A 20039-nucleotide genomic window follows, 5' to 3' on the forward strand; every position below is an offset into this window, starting at 1 on the left:
CTCTATACTGGCTGTAAAATGTGCTTTTAGTGTTTAATTGCCAACCCTTAATCTTACCTTGCTTTTAGGAAAACACAATAACTCTCTTCATAAATATTTATAGTGAAATTCACACATGCTTAGCACCCAATTTGGGAGTTAATTTCTTTGTCTGAAGTATAAGAATGATAAACCATCAGTATAAATTCCTCCATACTAGACAAATAGCTCCTTGAAGGCAAGACCATATATCTTGTAAATCTTTATTTCTGATGGAAGCAGAGTACCTTGCTTATATCAGGTCTGCACATTTTTTGAATAATGAATTAATGAGTTAGTGAATTAATGGACTGAAATGAAATGAATGACTGTATTTTAAAATAACATATTAGCTGATTTCTTGCCTAAACTGTTAGTTCAGGAGGGAAAAAAGAATACTCAAATATCTGAAGTATTTCTCTAAAACTTTATTCAAAGTTACTCACCTCACTGTTAATAAGGTGTACAGTTTATGCTCTGTGCCAGTATTAGTAGACCTGCCCATTGCCGGCAATGGACTTTGAGAAAACCCATTTCCTGACACCCCAAAAGTTAAATTACTCTTTTCAAAACATACCAAACTCCCAATACTTGCAGAAGTATTACATGCACCATTTTCCCACCAGTCTTTAAATCTGAACTTAAGTTATTAATCTACATCCGTGGATGTTAAAATGAAGTCATTTTAACAAATTATGACTGTACAAATCAAAACACCGCTAGTTAATATTAGACAAAGAGTATTTTACAAACACTACATTACATATTACCTTGCAATCTAAAACTTACATTTTATATTTGTGTAAGTTTATTTTAGATAACTGAAACGTCACAGAATTCAATGGCAAATTTTAAAAAATTTAGTTCTGTACATTAGTTCCAACTATCTCTATTTTACAATCTATAAGGCTCATGTCATAGTTCAGCACCAAAAAGATCTACAAAACTGTCTAACCAGTCTTCTTATTTATTCCATATGATGGTTTTTGTTGGTTTTTTCTTTTTTTTTTTAAGGTGAAAGTCTGAAAAAATGCTTTATATATCCTACTTCCAGACCTTGAGAAGTGGGATACTTTTTGGCTGGTCATACTATGTAAAAACTTCGGTTGTACCTTTTAATTTTCATTGAACAGATACAAAAACCAAAAAGGATACTTACAACATGAGTTTCGGTTGTCAGTCTTTAAGTTGAATTTATAACACTGAAGCATCAGAAATAACCTAATAATAATGCCCTGCCCCTATCCTTCCTTTTTGTTTTAAATTTTTAAAAGGCAGACATAAAAATGTTTTATTTATTCTTCAAAATAAGGTGCAAAGAAGGATTGCAACCACCAACTTCCTCATACACAACTCCAATAACATCTCAATGTTGTTCCGCAAAATACACCTTGAACTGAGTCAGGAGCAGACCTAGAGTTACATCCATGTTTTCTATACCAGACGTCTGCTCAATGCCAGCATCTCTCTGTTCACAGAGGTCATTACAGTAACGCATCACTGCTGGCCTGGATTTAAAGCAACGGTTTTTAGAACTAGTGTAACTGTCCCAACTCTTCTCCTTCTTTAGGATTCATAAATTCTAGAAAAAGAGTATGTCTGTCTTGCCATTTTTAAACAGGGTTTGTGCACATCTCATTAAGACCACATTCCCTAAACCAGAAACTTTTTTCAAAAACCACAGGAACTTTCAGTAATCTTGTTTGTTCAAAGTATAAAATTCTTACGTGTTTAAAAAAATTAAAATTGGAGACTAGTACCGTTGCTTTCTTCGCCAGAAGTGCACAATTCATCACACTACATTTAAAAACTAAGCTTCATGCATACAAATGGCCAGAGGGGTATGAAGTTTTACAGAGCCCTTAACATCATTCGAGTACATTAAGCATTGGCTAAACCACAACAGGAAGCATGTTAGGAAACTGAGCAAAGAGACTTTCCCAAGAACACGATAATTTTCCAGGCTCCATGTCAGTCACATAAAAATTGAAGCAACATGTAATCCTTTAAAATTGTCCCCAGACAACCCATTCCCCCAACCGTTCCCATACATACCCCCCGCCCCGAAGTCCTCCACCTCACAGAAGTATCTTAATGCTCCCCGTTACTGATGACAGCTGCTTCAGGTTCTGCTGCTGTTGCAGGGAGTCTTGGCACTTTCTTAGCAGGGCTTGGAATATGCTAAAATCAAAAGAAAAAAGTTGTTGCCTCTTAGTGTTTTTTTTAAGGAAGAGTCAAGTTGCTAATTAAAGTTCTAGTAGGAAAACTGATAGAGGGCAACTTTGGAGAGGCTTATGCTCAATATATATTCTATATAACTTTTCACGGAGGGAGCTAAATATCTCTTCTTTACTTTATGGTGAATTTATTATACAATTATCCGTGTAGCAAGGGAGAGGAAGGACACGGAGATCCACCATACCCAGTATTTCACTTGTCACATCTTGTGTTTGCAACTCAAACACTTGTGGCTTGACTTGCTACCTCAAGGAGCAAGACTATGCATTTAGCAAATTTGTGATGAGTGGATAAGATTAATAACTTCAGAGTTTTCAAAGTCCTCAGTCTGAAGGCTGGCTCTGATCCTGGTTAAGTCATTTAACTTTTTTCAGCCTCATCTCTAAAATGGGCACAGTATCATTTAGGTCAAGGGGGTTCTTTTAAGGATTAAATTTAAAAATTAAATTAAATTAATTAGAAAATGAAAAAAGTGGCTAGCACGTAATAGGAATTCAAATCATAGCTATTTCTGTCCCTTCTTGACAACTGGAGACAGATTAGACAGTAGGCTGAGAGAAGGGATGTGAGGGGCTCAACATCCTGCCCCTACTTCATCTCTCACCAAGACACACACCACAGGTGAGCCTTCTCTCTAGATCAGTTTTCGTTTAAATTCTGGTATTGTTAACAAAACCTCGTATTTAGTGTGCACTTAAAAATGCTAATAATTTAACTGCAAAGCACTTTATACAACTGGAAAATGGCGTAGCTAGAATCCAATACCAGAGCCCTGGCTCTGAATCGCGCTGCTTTATTGACACTCCTTTAAGTTGCTAAATCTCAGTTAGATCCCCTAAGCCCTAAGACCTGGGGACAGAAATTCCTTACCCTGTCAAAGCCCAGAGCCAAACACAATGAGCTTTCTTTACCTCAGTTGCTGTGCTTGAATGCACAAGCCCTACGCCTTCATCCAAAGTGTCATCATTTGGAGAGGGGCGCCGAGCGTAAGTTCTTCTGTGCTTCTCATCTACTCGAACTAGGTACCATGTTCCTTCAAAGAGTGAGTCTATTGAACTCTGGGGAATATAGCTGACTAAAGGAAAGGCGGAGAATGTGAAAAATTAGTTATGACATACAGCTCATCTGGTAATAAAACTAAAGATAAAATTTGCTATTTCCCCATAATTTTCACCAACATCAGGTATGTACCGAATCCCACCTAGATATCTGGACTAATCTGATACATCACATGTTGAATGCTATTAGAGCCCTCCAATAGGCTTCTGGGTATGTATTAACAATTTAATATTTTTACCCAAGTGATGAGTGTCCTCTCGGAGCTTCATGTTTTCAGCAAAGACATCTGGTGCCACGCAAGTTCTTGAGTCAAGCCTTGATTTAAGATCACACAAGCTTGCTATTATCTTATCAAGAGCAGACCCTAAAACAGCAAATAATTCCAACATTAAAAGACTAAAAATAGCATGCCACAAAGCCTGAGCAAAATGTTGCCAAATGAAAAAAACAACTTTGCATTTCTGCAGAACTACTGGCTATTGTTTAGTTAAAAGATAAGCTGTTATTTATTTGGCACAGCTTCCGCTGACCTCTCACGAAATGTTTGTTCCGTATCAGCCAGTAGACAAGCTAGGAAATAGGTGGGATTTGAAACTATAAATAACTTGTCTACAGTCAACCTACAGTACAGTTTTAGAGTAATGCCAAGTCTTCCATCAGTTTTTCTCCATATTTTTGCTCCTCCCTGCTCAGGGAAGGCACAAAAGTGTCCTTAAATACAGCTAAGACCATACCCTTATAAACATTAGACAACTCAGTAAACCAACCAAGAAATGACCTGGTATTATTCACTCATATGATCAGACTCAGTCATTGGTGTGAAGACTCAAAAGCCACCTGCCTTAAATAGGTATGCTTCCCTTTCTCTACCTACGTCCCCTGGCTACATATCCTTTAAAAATGAGATAAAAGAGAAAATAAAGTTACTTGCCAAAGAAGGAAAAGTCACACTATGCCATTAGAAAAAAAAAGTTTCAGCTGATTAGACATTTTTTTCTGACTTGGAAGGAAGGAAAGATATTCTGACTCAGACATAATCCTGCCCTTTACCCAGTTAAGGCAGATTTTCGGAGAGTATGTTGAAAGAAGTAATGAAGATTAAAATGTCATAATGATCTACGGGACAGATTCAAGCACTCACTTGAGAAGCCTGCTAAGTCAACCTTACCACAGTAGGTTCTCAAGACATTCTTGTTGAAAGACTCAGCATTTACCTGGTGTGGCATCTTGTGTAACTTTGAGGGAGTACAGAGTGGCAGCTAAACCAGAACCATAAGAGAACACACCAATCCTCTTTCCTGCCAGCTGCTGAGGTGAGTACCTGTGTAGGAGGGAAAAAAAACATTAAAAAGCTTAATTGATCCAACTACAATGGGTGGAAAACCACGAGTTGGAATAAAATTCATCCTAGGCCTAGGGATCTAACCTAAAGCTTTACTATTACAGTAAGCAGACTGAAAACAAGAATTCTCATCTCTCTGGGAATGATGGGGTTTTTGAAAGTTATCATGCCCTAATGTAAGTTATTTGCCAACTGGGGTTCAACTGTAGGTCAAGAATAATAAAACCAGGACTTCCCTGGTGGTGCAGTGATTAAGAATTCACCTGCCAATGCAGGGGACACGGGTTCAAGCCCTGGTCTGGGAAGATCCCACATGCTGCAGAGCAACTAAGCTCATGCGCCACAACTACTGAGACTGTGCTCTAGAGCCCGCGAGCCACAACTACTGAGCCCACGTGCCACAACTACTAAAGCCCACGCTCTGCAATAAGAGAAGCCACCGCAATGAGAAGCCTGCGCACTGCAACAAAAAGTAGCCCCCACTCACCGCAACTAGAGAAAGCCTGCATGCAGCAACAAAAACCCAACACAGCCAAAAAATAATAAATAAATAAATTTATTTAAAAAAAAAAGAATAATAAGGCCATGAGAACAATAGTCAGGAAAGCAAGTATGAAATTAAATACTCTGGAATAATTGTACCCTCATCCCATATGTCCTTCAAGTCAATAGACAATAGGCTAGAGAGCCTGGAAATAAAATACCATTCTGCGACCTGCCACCAACATGCCTGACACCAGATCTGGTCTTAGAAATCTAACATCTCCGAACGAGGGGAGTGAATCAGCGGAAATTTATACTTACTGTGCGAGAACGGAAGCCAGGGAGCCATACACTGAGGATGTGTACATATTTCCATTTTGATTTGACACAAGCAAAGATGCCTTTGTTTTCTGATTGAAGAGTTCTGAACTAGCCTTCATAAATGCCTTTTCCACATCTCTATCAAAGTAGGTATCTTCTAACTTAACATCCCTGAAAGATTTAGAAAAAAGAAAATCTTACGTTATTCAAAGACTGTATTTTTATTATATTACTTATTGGACCTAACTATAAGTGTGTATGATTCTGATTTCCCATTTATTAAAAACCAAGTAGCAGTATGCTAATTGCTAGGTAAGATATAACAGTTGTACATATATTGTCCTTTTTCTGAAAGGTTTTTAATCAAATTAAAACAACATAATTTGAATGGGTTAATAACCCACTAAAGCTGTCATCACCAAACAGAATATACTACTATTTCAAGTCCATAATAATGTCCATTTAGTTAGAAAAGTCACATTATAGGAGCCAAGTCTTAAAAAGTTGAATAGAATTTTATCAGAAGGAGAAGAGACACAGGAAAGGAGAAACAGAATGAGTCTAACAGGAATAGCATACTAGGAGGCCCTAGAGGTGGGGAAAACGTGGAAGGAGCATGAAAGCAGACGTCAGCAGTGGCTATGTGCAGGATGGATACGGGCACAGGGGCTCGGGAGAGGCAGGGAGAAGAGTTAAGAGGCTGCTCTATAAATACAGACACTTGTGGGGCTATATTATTATGGTGACAATGGCAACAGATCTAAAAAGAGGAAATCAGAAAATCTGAGTAGAAATGACTAAAGAGTTCATGTAGGTAAGCGACCACCTCTCTGGGACTCAGCTTCTTCAGTGATTACATAAATAGGTTAGACAAGATGACTTCTTTTGACTAAAATTTTCATGTCTGTACAAATATTGGTTTCACAGATATAAAAAATACTCTCACATAGAAGGGAAAAAATCATAATTCCTCTTACCCAAAGGCTTCCAGGCCACTGTAGATACTATTTTTATCTCTGTTCTGGTCATGAAGGAAGTCATTCAGCAACATCCGAGCTACAGATTTCTGAACCAGTTTGCAATAGGGTGAGTGGAAGATCATGAAACCAAAATCATTCAAGGTGAAATCTCTATCATTTCCCTCTGAAAGAGAAATCCAAAGAAATTATGAAATTCATTTAAGCCACTAACTTTTGAAGTTTGATTTTAGAACAGGGCTGGGATGTTTTTATATCTTTAAGCAGCAACCAAAAATACACTGTATAATGAAACATCTCTATAGTTTAAAATGTTTATCAAAAAGACATCTAGAAATAGAACAATATACACTACTGTATTACTGGTTTTCAAACTGAACTATCACAACCCATTAGTGGGTTGTGTGATCAATTTACTGGGTCAGGGCCAGTATATATTTTTTTAACCTTAATAATTAAGAGGTTTTTATGTTTGTTTGTGTTTTGTTTTTAATGAAACAGACTAGAGTAGAAAATAGCAAACTGTATAACCCGCAGCATGGGCAGGAAATTTCATGACACTTTAGTTTCCATTTAACTGCACATACAATGTAAAGGATACATTTTACTGTGGGTCCTAGTAAAAAGTTAGAAAATCATTGTATTGTTAAATACTGGCAAACAGTATGATATTTTACATACTTCAAGAATGCTTCTTATGCAAAGCCACTATGTTACCTAATATCTGTTATTGAATATTATTTTTACCCCAAAGTTGGACTATGGAAAAAGCATACTTTATATGATATGGTGTGTTTTAATAGCATTAATTCGAATACTGTCCTTCTCAGTACCTCAAGAACTTTCTCAGGGTTAAAGATGGAGATTGATGATGACACGAGAAAAGCAAGTATGAATTCACAGCTCAAGTGCAAAAAGACTATGTGGGCAGGGGGATCACTTTGGTATAATTTATTTTCATTAGAGTTTTCTTCAGATCACAGTTGCAAACTAAAACCTTGTGAGAATACCTCTCTCAGAATATGTACAAAATTCAAGTTACTTTCTTTTACCCTGCTTTTGATTTTCTTACTGGGGGTAAGTCATCCTAAGTATTTTTATAGAAATACACTACATTTGGAAAGTTTACCTGTTCTCTTACATTACACATTCCCAGAAACTATGGGAAAACTATGCTATTTGGTGGGTGAGAAAGAAATGGTTTAAGGAGACACTAATGAAGGATGCCCAAGAAGTAGTTTCTCACTAAAGACAGTCGGCACATTATACTGCCTTCAACAGATAACAAAACCGAGGAAAATAGATAAAGCCCACCTTTCTGCCACTGGGCATAGATCTTCTTGCGGTAGACAGAATAGCAGCGGTCTAATGCACTGAGGTAGCACTGAATGGACAGTTTTCCATCTACTATAGGATATTCAGAAAGCATATCAGGCTTGTAAAAGTCATAGGCATGTTGCATATGTGTCCCACGAAGTCCTATTAGAACAAAAAAGAAAGAGGTCCATGTATCTCTGCTTTCTGATGTATGTTAGTAAGCATATTGCATCATCTGGGAACTTCCCTTTAATCTAGTCAACTCACTACTCACAGAAGAGAAGTCACAAGGTGAAACCAATATGTAATTCAAATGAAGCATAACAATATCCATGGACAGGCCTAAGACTCTTTGGATATACAACATTTTATGCAAGTTTCATATACCTAACCAGGAGATCATAACTGCTCTACTGAACTGAAAACAAATTATTGTATGACTATGGCTAAGTTATGTCTCCCAGTTATTACTTAAACCCAACTTAAACCCATTTTACTCCTCTGTAAAGTGGGGATGACATCACTTACCTCATACAATTGCTATGAAGACTAAATATGATAATACACATAAAGCACTTAGCAGGTAGTGCCTGCATTTAATGATCACCAAGTACTAGCTTCTATTTTTATTTTCAAATTTCTCAGCATATTGTACAAATTAAAAAAAATGCTTTCCCAGACACTCACCTCGTTCAAAAATTAAAGGAGCATTAGGCCCAATTAGCATAGCAACGGCTCCAACTCCACCTGTAGGTCGAGCATTTCCTGTGGCGTATACAGCAATATCCCCTGCAACTACCATGGCATACCGTCCTGAAAAATATTTTGTATTATATACAAGAATGTGATCAACACTCTAAATATCATACATATAAACTGAATCTGTTATATTTTCCCAGAATATCCTTTCCCCATCTTTGGTAAAGAAAAAAAAAATTCTGACTAAATTTTGATAGATAATTTTGTCCTACATGATAAAAATAACCAATTCATAATTCAGATAAGCTGAAAGTCATAGCTATCTTTCTGAACATGTTCAAACAAGCATAACTGGTAAGTGTGCATACGGCATTAATTAAAGGTCATTTGGGCGTTTTCACCTTCAAGGAGAGTTTCTTTGGAATAATATGTAACATACCATCCCAAGAGCTGGACTCAATCCAGTTAACAGCATTGAAGACAGCAGCTGTGCCTCCATAGCACGCATTAGTTGTGTCTATTCCTTCTATATCCGTATTCCCAGACTCTTCAAAGAGCTGCATCAAATTCGTCTTCACTGACTTTGATTTGTCGATGATTGTCTCTGTTCCAACTTCTAGCCGCCCAATGCAATCATAAGAAAGGCTATTTCTCTCCATAAGATTCTGGACCACAGTCATGCAAAGAGAGTTGATATCTTCTCTATCTGTGCAGAAGCCCATCTTGGCCTGGCCCAGGCCAATAGTATACTTTCCAGCATCTACACCATCATATTTTTCCAACTCTGCTTGATCAACATATTGAGAAGGAAAATAGATCTCAAGGGCAACAATCCCCACATCTTTTGGCCAGCAGGCTTCTGTGTTCAAAGGAAGTGACCCAGGCATGGTGAAAGAACTTTAGAAAGAAAAACAGAAAAAACATTGTTGTAGATTATAGGTTGCAGACTGTCAAGTTCAAACTTAAGAAATCAACATTGAGACTTTCATTATCACCTAAAATATTAATTTCTAAGTTTAGTTTACTTAGGGGGTCAATTTTAATATGTGAAAGTAGTAATTATAGTATGACTGGAGTTATTATTAACTCCATTATTATTTAAAATTATCATCTTTTAGGGACTTCCCTGGTGGCCCAGTGGTTAAGACTCCACGCTTCCACTGCAGGGGGCACAGGTTCAATTCCTGGTCGGGGAACTAAGATCCTGCATGCCCCAGGGCAAGGCCAAACAAAACAAAAAAATTATCATCTTTTAGAAAGGCTTGCACTTTATTCAGAGCTGGATATATTTTGATTTAAAATATGATTATTAGAGGTAAAGAAAACTCAAATAAGATTCTTCTATGTTGTAAAGAACTGTAAGATAAAATACAATGACAATTTAGTAATAAGGCCCACAAATCAGAAGTCAAGTATCTGATCTATTCCTGGCCCCTCAAAAAGTTTAAAAAAAGCCATTCATTCATTTATCATAGGTATATTGATTATTCATAGCTATTGACTTTATGGGACTTTAAAACTGTTAGAACAAACAATATTGCAGTCTTTATTGATCTAAACAATACCAGTAAGTAGAAAAGCCACACTGTCAAGTCTACCATAGCAATCTACTCAAGGCCCCTGCTATTATAATCCCAGCTTTCCAAAGAAGCCCCACCCAGAACCCAAATGATTAAAATTTAAAGCAAAGACAAGTTTCTGGACCCATAACAGTCAAAAGTCAATATTCTATACTTTCTACAGCTGGTGTATAGGCAATAAATGATCATAAAATCACAAGGTTATCACTTAGCTTCTAAATCAGGCAAAAAAACCCCAAAACAGATTCAAATTTGAAAACTGATAATCCACACATTATTTGTGTGGCATCTTAGATAACACCTCTTAAAACAACCCCTTCTGTTTGAAAAAGGGCCTTAAAAAGTTGGACTGTTGCCACACTGTAAACTAGTGTCTAGATTTATTTACCAACAGTAAAAAGAAAATGTGCTAGCCACTCAAGAGTGTTGCTATGGCCTATGGGTAAGTCACATAACCTATCAGAGCCTCAATTTCTTTAGAGGTTGTATCAATCAGAAAAAGAGAAATTATTCTAGATATTTCTAACAGAGGAGGATTTAATACAGGGAAATGGTTACCAACTTGTTGGCTGGGCTAGAGGAGCAAAGGGGAGGAAGGTGGTTACTATTCAGACCCCATGAGCTCACATTCCTACTGAGGCTGCCAGAGCTCCTGGTCCCAGCACCTCTGCTGCTGAGTTAGAGCCAAAGCCCCACACTCTTGCTGCTGCTGCCACTGACAAAAGGCAAATCCTGTATCTATGTCATTTGTCCTCTGCCACTCTGCCAACTCAGGTGTAGCATTAGGGATAATGAAATTACAGACTATTGCCATAGTGCGTTGCTAATTATTGAAATCTTGAGAAAGTATCTAAAGCAGAGAAGCTGTCCTTAAATCATGAGATCTATCCTTAGCCCATAGGTTATCAAGGTATGAGTATAGTAAAATCTGAAAAATAAGCACCTGGAAATATAATCACAAGATCTAAGTCAAAGGTCTTAAGAAAATCTTCCTTCTAAATACAAGAAATTTTCATGAAAATTTTGTCTCAATTATTCACACATATCCTGGGTTGCAACTGTGGATTCCTTACTGAGGGTCATAGTCAGAAAAGTTTGAGAGTCACCATTTTACACAGTCACTGGTGCTCTGTGGAGAATGGATCTGAGTTAGGAAGCTGATACAGAAGCCCAATGAGATGTAGGTCATTAACTACATCAATTACTACATGAAGAGTAAAGGAACAGCTTCAAAAAAATATGGAAGCAGAAAACTGGCAGAAATTGTGACTGACTAGATAGTAGGAAAAGGATGAAGTACTGAGGATGACTTCAGATTTCTAGCCTCCACTGTTTTATTTCTTGACAGAATCACTCACTGTCAGATACACAAGTGAACAGAGAAGCACCTCTCCAGTTTGTCCTATCTTTCCCCTGTTCCATGCAAACCCATCAATTTTATGATAATCTAAACTCTGCTACACTGAAGTTGAAATGAAGACATAAAGGGACTATCTAATATGTCATAAGGCAGATTCTAAGTTTATAGTAAAATAGGTTAAAGTCCTCTGCATAGTCCACAGAAAAAAACTCAACTAGTGTTAAAAACAAAAACACAGTCCACATACTTATAAAAGAACCCCTCCTATATGCTACCCTTTAAGTCACCAAAGCAGAGGCAGTAGGATTAACTACCTTCCCAGCCTTTCCCACAAGGTTAACCTTTAGATTCTTTTCAACTCTTCAATCCGCTCTAAACATGCTGAGGACAGTATAATTTTCCCTGCCTGGCCCAACAGCTTGCAGTGCTGTTGGAAATAAAATGGACAAATATATATATAATCTTCTGAAGATATAAACCAGTTTATGAAAAGCCAGAAAGAAGGCTTTAATTCCAGAATTACTCCATATTTACCATAATCTAACTAGCTCTGATTAGTCACTGCTATATGGTACTTACTAAGTAAGGTGTAACTCTATTTTTAAGCCTCCTAGAGTTAAATAAGTGACTTGTTTCATTTGAGGGGAAAAAAAGGTAGCTAAACTAAAATAGCCCATACCCATCAGAGCGACTAATGAAAGCGAATCATGCCTCTGATCTTGATGTGGAAAAAATTTTTACATTGTCTGAACTCAGTCAATATTGCTCGTTCTCTGAGGATTTTTGACAGCCAAGGTGTTTTCATTACATTCCTGGTAAAACACCATCTAATTTGAAATATTTACCTTTTGGTTGAAATTGAGGGAGAGTGAGAAAAGTAGAAAAAAAGAGAGAAATTAATACAGGGAGTAACTGCCTTCATGGCATTTTGAACAACAAAAAGATTGATATAGTTTAAGGTCTATAATCTTTTTTTTTTTTTTTTATAGGGTCTATAATCTTTACTTTTAACTATCCTGTTGTGTGCTCTTATGTTGTGCTCTCAAATGCTCTCTGAAGTAGGCCAGAAAAATTAGAAAAAGAGAAAAAAAAGAAAAAAAGGCCAGCTAAAGACCTGGTATGTTCACATTATAGCATTAACTTTAGTCAAAGAATGGGATATTCTGGTTAATTCACTATTCTAAATATCACAAAAATTTTCTAAATAGAATACAGTTTAAACATCTGACAGTTTAAAAAATTACCTGCATGTATTCTTAATCTTTTGAAAAAAGCAGACTCATAAGAGGAGCTCCATGGTAATAGAAGAAAGCAATAGCTGCAAATATTTAGATTATTGGTTCAAACACATATGTAACCACTGTCCAATCTTACATAAACATTCAATCTACAGCCCTGATGGATATCTTTCGAGGCTGTAATTCAGAAAGCACTATTGGCACACATGCTTACCTGTGATTGTTTCTGACTAAGCAGTTTATACGGTTACATTTTATTATCTAGATTTTTTTCTCTTATGAGTGAACGCTTATTTTTAAGATTAGTTTCTAGATTTTAAACATTAGTCTCACAAACACAAAATCAGTCTCCTGAAGCATTATGGCATTAACTAATGTTTAAAGACAAGGTGTAATCCTAGCATGGGTTTTAAGAATGTGTGGTGTACACAAATGGTTATTTGTCTCAGGATAAAAATTAAATTTCCCCCTTCCATTAGAAAGGTGCACTTTCCGTTAGCAGCATGACAGGATGCCATACCTGTGCGAGGGATAAAGAACGGCAGTCTCCAGGTCTGTCACTCTGTTTCCTCCTTCAGGCACTAGGAATTTCAAATAAGAACCTCTTTTAAAGTCATAAATCACCACACAAATTCAAATAATGACTCCAATTCAAAGTGAGTTCAAAGAAACATTTCCTTGTCCAATTACATTATGTAGAACAGAGTTTGACTTTGCTTAGAAAAAATGGTACTTAAGGCTTATAAAACATTTTTCTCCTTATCTTATTAGCTCTTACAGTGGTAGGTTCGATCCTGGTAATGAACTGACGTGAGTAGTTCTATCACTGATTCAGGCTTTAAACCAAATATGATGCTGGGAGAGTTGTAGTCTTCTTTACTAAATTAGGGTTTTCAAGAATTGGGGGAAAGGAATATAAATGAGTTGTACTAGGCTAATACATTTCTGGAGTAAAGAGGCTTACATATTCAAGAGCTTGCTCTGCACTTGGGAGTTTGTGACTTGAACAATTTGTGCCTCTCTGAGCTTCAATTTCCTCATCTGTAAAATGGAGCTAATACCTGCCCTCCCAGTTCATTGTGAAGGATGGTTGAGAAGATAAAATATGGGAATAATATAAAGCATTTACTATTATCCTAGCTCTCAGTATTTTTCAAACAAAATATGTATCTTTCTAGCAAGACCTAATTATCTTCATTTATTTAATCTTACGCTCCTAGTTTTCAACATGGTCACTTTCACCTGCCCCAACCTTTTAGAAAGTGATTTTCCCCTTAGTGCTTGGTTAAAAAGGTAGTTATTTGATATCAAGACCAAGGAGCATTAAGCTTTATCATCATTTAAATTCTGTGGAAACAAAATGATGTGGAAACAAAATGCTTTGGACCATTTTCCTCAGTCCACCTGTTTTGAAGGGTTGTTACTTGAGACAACAGTTCCTGTTTAACGCAAACAATTAATTACCTTTGCTCTCTATTTAATTGTTGGTGAATATAGCATCCGCCCTTGCCTGATTAACTGGAGACTACCCTCAGCTGCTGTTTAGTAAAGCTTTACTTCTTTTACACGATTAGATCATTTAAGAGCTTAGAGACTTAGTTCCTTTCCCTTCATTAAGTTCACCACCCCCATCCCATAAATCGATACTGAGGTTTGTGGGAAAAGACTTCTATATTCCAAAAAACCTCTGATTCCAGGATGATATATACATTTTGAGAAAATAACTTTTCGTTCCTTATTCTCTCAAATTATCCCTTTGTAATCTGCAAATTAAGCATTCCATGGGGACTAGTTCTCACTGGTGGAGGGGGGGCGGGGACATGATTCCTTCTTAAGAGTTGAGACTATTTAAATAACTTAATATTTCTTCTTGAAACCACATTTGCATATGCATTTGACACTATTTTCATCATGGACATTTCTCTTGAACTGCCAATATTCCCTCTTTCAATTTTGATTATTTAAACTGGGGAGGGAGGTTAGGTGGGAAGGCAGAGAGAGCAGGAGGGAGAAGGGAGAAAGAGAATTCCAGCGCACAAAAGAAAGCAAAGAAAGACAGAAGAAGAAAGAAGATTCACAGAGGACTGCCATGCTACTTAAGCTCTCAGGAGAAAGAGAGGCCTGGAGTCCAGGAAAGGAAATGGAGCAATCAATGCCACTTTGGGGAAGAGTCAATCAGAAAGGGATTAGGCTTTCCATTCTCTTCTGCAATTGCTAGGAGCGTTCTCTATCCTGACCAGAACAGCAGTGCCGAAGTCGCAAGCAGGTCATCAGCTTATTTCTAACAGAAGGTCTTTTCAGAGCAAGTGATAGAGGGAAGCAGCGTGGCTCAGACAGCAGTTTATGAATCACAAGCGGCTGGGCAGGTTATCACAAAGCATGTTTGGAGGAGACTCCTGAGCTGAAATACAGGCGTTTCGAGTTTGGCAAAGATTAAAACTGAAGAATGATAAGACTGCCTAGGGCCAATCAACTTTCTCCTGGGGTTTGTTCAGTGTTCTGAATTCCTCCTTCTGGCTCCCTCGTTAGCCTTGATTCAAACAAATGGTCGGAGAAGTTCACCCAGTACACATTTTGGTACACGATAAACCACAAGCAGTTACCTGCTGATCTTTTTCACTATTACAGGAGAGAAATCCAGGAATCCTTTTTAACTGAGAATGACCCTTTCCTCCTTAGGAGCAAGCAAGCAAAACGACTGTTAGGAAAGCCTTGCCCACACCTGTACAACTCTGGTCTAGTTCCCTAAGTAAAAATCACAGACACCCTGCCTCCCCCCAGAGGGACTGGTCTGCTTATCAGAGATTCTACTCATATTTCAAGGTCCTGTTTTAAGCTCCCTCTTCCAGGAAGGTTTCCTAGAGCTTTCTAATCACGGCCCTGCACTCCTACAGCAGGTATGTCATTCACACCTACACTGAAGCCTTCATATTCTACTCTCAATGGAAAACTAGTTATTGGCAGTCTTCTTAAGAATACTGGATACTTAGACTCCTATTGGGAGAAGGGCTATATTTTGATTCTTTTGAAATCCCTTTTAGACCTTGGAGTAAAGGGCACACAGAATTGCTTTTTTTTTTTTTTTCTTTTCCCATATCTCTTCCCGCTTGCGTCTCCCTCCCTCCCCCCCTCCCTATCCCACCCCTCCAAGCAGTCACAAAGCACCGAGCTGATCTCCCTGTGCTATGCAGCTGCTTCCCACTAGCTATCTACCTTACGTTTGGTAGTGTATATATGTCCATGCCTCTCTCTCGCTTTGTCACAGCTTACCCTTCCCCCTCCCCATATCCTCAAGTCCATTCTCTAGTAGGTCTGTGTCTTTATTCCTGTTTTACCCCTAGGTTCTTCATGACATTTTTTTTCCCTTAAATTCCATATATATGTGTTAGCATACGGTGTTTGTCTCTTTCTGACTTACTTCACTCTGTGTGACAGACTCTAGGTCTATCCACCTCATTACAAATAGCTCAATGTCGTTTCTTTTTATGGCTGAGTAATATTCCATTGTATATATGTGCCACATCTTCTTTATCCATTCATTCGATGATGGACACTTAGGTTGCTTCCATCTCCTGGCTATTGTAAATAGAGCTGCAATGAACATTGTGGTACTGACTCTTTTTGAATTTTGGTTTTCTCAGGGTATATGCCCATTAGTGGGATTGCTGGGTCATATGGTAGTTCTATTTGTAGTTTTTTAAGGAACCTCCATACTGTTCTCCACAGTGGCTGTATCAATTTACATTCCCACCAACAGTAGAATTGCTATTTTTTGAGGGGCTGAATTTGGAGTTATAATTAGAGGAAAAATCTTTTAGATTCAAGTACGCAATAGCAGCGGCCCTCATTACTGAGCTCTTCACTATCACTTTCAACATGAGCTGCAGCACCAAACAGTGTCCAGAAGTTTAAGAAAATTGGCTTTCTACTGCTGCTGTTCAAAGCAAATGGTAGGTTTCAATTATTCCTTGAAAAATGTAAGGAGTTCAAATGGAATCAGAAGAGAACATTTGTCGGTCTTACAATCATTCCCAAATGCACACACCCCCAACCACGAACCCTGCAAAGATGAAGCCTGTGAGCTTTGGAAGATTAGCTTCTCCTCTACTGCTCTCACTACACTCAGTTAACAGCAAGTGGACATCACCACAAGCTAAGCTTTTAGGGTTGACTAAATTATTAGGAATTGAGTCCTACCACCCTCCCATTAGATTGGGTAACATGTTTTTAATCTAACATTTTTTTATCTCTATGTCTTGAGAAACAAAAATATCACACCCTTCTATGATATTTGGGTTTTTTTAATAACCCAGCATAAAATTATGACTCTATATTCCTTTCCAAATGAAACTAAATAGAGATTCTGATATATAGCTCATCAAGCTCCTCCATCCACAACCCCAGTGCATCTCCCTGCATTCAGTTCCACTGACTTACCACTGTTTTAAATAATGCTAGGGTACCCATGAAACACACATTACACCAATATCAGGGTTTTGCATTTCCTGTGAGAAAAGCTATCTAAAATCTCAATCAAAAAAAAATCTCAAAATCAATCCCACAGTTACGAGAAACAAGATGTAAAAGCACCCTGAAGGAATATTTAAGAAAAAAACAAAATGAAAAACAAGGCCCAGGATTAGTCTAACAGATGACGTGGCCTTCTATGGCCCTAAACATAATACCATTTAGCTCTCCCCGTCGGAAACACCTTCTGAGAACTAGGGTTACTGACTAAACTAGAATTGAACTGAACTAAACTCGAACTGATTTACGGGCAAACTTACAAACTTAGGAGAGAGACCTACAAAGTTTAGACACACAGAAAAGAAAGTCTTTCTCCTTTCCCATAAGATATGCTATCCCTGCCCTCCGTATCCACAGAAAAATAACTGAAATTTTAAACATAAAGAACACAAACTGCTTAGATGTCTCAAGCTGCAAAGAACCATTTGGCAAAGATACAGGTTAAGGACTTTCAATTAGTCTTCTAACAAATCTGTGCAATAAAAGTCCAAACTCCACCTCAGAAGGAAAAATCTGCTAACTATACAGGCACTTCCATTTGTCTCAATCTTGTCATTTACCTTGCCATTGTTTTTCATGATTCATCCCTGAAACAGAGCAAATGTTACTCAGCAGCAGCCAGAACACATCATCCACTGCAGCAGTTTGGCAAGAGCATCAGCAGGAGGGCAGAGTTGCAGCAGAGGTGAGCAAAGAAGCCTGTGATGCGCTAAACCAAGGCCACAGGGCGAGCATGACCAGCCGGGCCAGCCTCACTCTACCTGTTGTCCAAATCTCTCTCTCCTCCAGGGTGGGTCAGAGTAATTCTTTCTCTACCACTGGTCAGGGCAGGACACAAGTTTTTCAAAGACTCCATATACCAAGCTTTGAAATGTCCTTGGTTCAACCCAAACCTATTGTGGGTGAAGACCCTGTGCTTGCCTGCCCATTACATCATCATAGCAAGTCTGGTTGGTCCTGAGGCTACTGGCAGGAGGGAGATACGAAATTTCAAAACACCGAGGAAACCTATATATATATCTTAATGGGCATTAAAAATATGGAGGCGGGAAAGTAGGAAGCAGGAATCTGTGATACCTGAAGCAAGCACAGACCGAAGCAGTCAAGAATTCAAAGTACTCAACCAGGTTAAACCACGGTTGTGATGCTTTCTCGCACCTGAGCTAGGGACGAAGAGTAATGCTGCCCACTTCCCTTTCTCCCAGCAACTCTCTAATCTGTGGCAGGAGGACACACCCCCTGCCAACCTACAAGCCTCCATCTAAGCGTGATCTTCCCCATCCTTCGGCGTCCACCCCTAAGCCAAGGCTCCGGAAACACCCTGACAGTCCAACTCCTTTCTCGTCCCCCTCATGTGGGCCCCCCATCCCCTCAAGGCGGTCACAGCCACTCCCCTGGCACCTCCAGCTCCTATGTCATCAGAAGCCTAGCCCTCAATGCCCTCTCTCCTTCTCCCCTCTGCGACTCGCCTGCCCACATCAGTGGCCCCGGCCCCTCCTAGGACCCACCGCGGTCGGCCCCAGGTCCCTGACAGGGGACGCCCTGCACGGCCCCCGCTCACGGTGCCCCATCCTCCCGGGCTAGGTCCACGCCTCAGCCCAGACCCTGGCGGAACCGGAGCTCCTTCAGGCCTAGTCAAGGACACGGATCCGCTGGGCCCTCACCCTGCTCGCAGGGTCTCAGCAGCCCAGGTTTCTTCCTCCACTCGGACACTCACCGAAATGTGAGCGGGCAGTGGCCGTGGAAAAGGAACGACCAACGAAGATGCAATCCGCGGCGCCTCCCCTCCCCACCACCTTTATAGCCGCCGACCCACCAGACTCCGGCACGGCCCGGAGTCTGTGGGAGGCGGGACCATGGACCTAGCAGCCAATCGTGACCGGCAGAGTAGGCCGGTAGCGCCCGCCTCCCTGTCCGGTTTCAACCAATCCGAAGGAAACTAGAGGCGGGCACTCGCTGGGGTGTTCCCTCGTGGCTGGAAGGGCGGGGGAAGGGGCGGGGTCAAAGCCGGAGGGCCGAGGAAATGGGGTGAGAGAGTGACGTGTGGTGGCCCGAGAGCCGGCCTACCAATGACAGAGCAGCGAGAGACGGCGAGAGCCAACGGGAGCGGAGTGAGAGGTTCTCCGGCCAATTGGAACCCAGTGAGAGGAGATGTGAGCCAATGAGGCCTCCACGTCCCACCACTGGGGAGAGATGGTCAAGTGTGGAAGGCAATTTGGTCCCTGCTGGAGAGTCTGTCAGGTTGCCTAGCAACCAGAGCTAGGCTTCACCTGTAAAATTTCTGAAATACTTGATTTGAATTCAATCTTAACGTTTTCTAGTTTCCCAGAGCATCCAAGTATGCCTGCATGACAAATTGGAGCAGAATACGTCACCAAGAATTTGTAATTTTGTAAATATTCTAAATACCAGATTTGCAGATACTCAATATTGTCACCTTTATACAAACTAACTAAACCTAAAACAGGATGGTTTGGGATTAGACACCAATGAGGAGGGTAAAGGGCCTTGCCTAAGCAGGGAGTTGGTCCTGATTCTAGGATTTTTGCTAGCCCATATATTCTGAAGGAAGGGGCTCCATATGGCCCATTCCCCACTGTATTTTCTGAGCTTAATATGCGGTAGTTGTCTAATTAAAGGTTGTTGAAAGAAGGATGGGGTCCCATAATTCTCAGTATAGCAAATCCACAGGATAAGCACTGCCTAGTTCCCCCAGAAGATAGAGAGGAGCAATTCAAGCTGGAGGAAATCACTGAAACACTGTTTGGGAGAATCCAAAGGAGGATGATTATGGCCTTAAATTAGACTCTGCGTCATCTTCTCAAATAGAGACACTGTAGCACTTAGCTTTGGTAGGAGATCATGACAGGTTCAGAGTTG

General features: G+C 39.4%; 1 protein-coding gene across 5 annotated transcripts; it reads right to left on the reverse strand.

The window, feature by feature from the left end:
- Positions 1–431: 431 nt before the first annotated feature.
- Positions 432–19018, reverse strand: HMGCS1 (3-hydroxy-3-methylglutaryl-CoA synthase 1). Of its 5 annotated transcripts, none has more exons than XM_067730630.1 (11): positions 18877–19018; positions 13153–13213; positions 8894–9351; positions 8443–8568; positions 7753–7917; positions 6439–6604; positions 5462–5632; positions 4530–4636; positions 3554–3679; positions 3168–3331; positions 432–2199 (listed from the first exon to the last, which is right to left on the reverse strand). In XM_067730630.1, exons 3-11 carry the CDS (start codon positions 9339–9341, stop codon positions 2110–2112), a joined length of 1563 nt encoding a protein of 520 aa, XP_067586731.1. In that variant the 5' UTR covers positions 9342–9351; positions 13153–13213; positions 18877–19018; the 3' UTR covers positions 432–2109. The 5 variants fall into 5 exon arrangements, with proteins under 5 accessions (XP_067586731.1, XP_067586727.1, XP_067586728.1 ...); XM_067730626.1 differs by having other exon boundaries at positions 18824–18961; XM_067730627.1 differs by lacking the exon at positions 18877–19018 and adding an exon at positions 17921–17987.
- Between the last annotated feature and the right edge of the window lie 1021 nt (positions 19019–20039).

Source organism: Pseudorca crassidens, chromosome 3, assembly GCF_039906515.1.
Source record: "Pseudorca crassidens isolate mPseCra1 chromosome 3, mPseCra1.hap1, whole genome shotgun sequence".
NCBI classification, from domain to species: Eukaryota; Metazoa; Chordata; class Mammalia; order Artiodactyla; family Delphinidae; genus Pseudorca; species Pseudorca crassidens.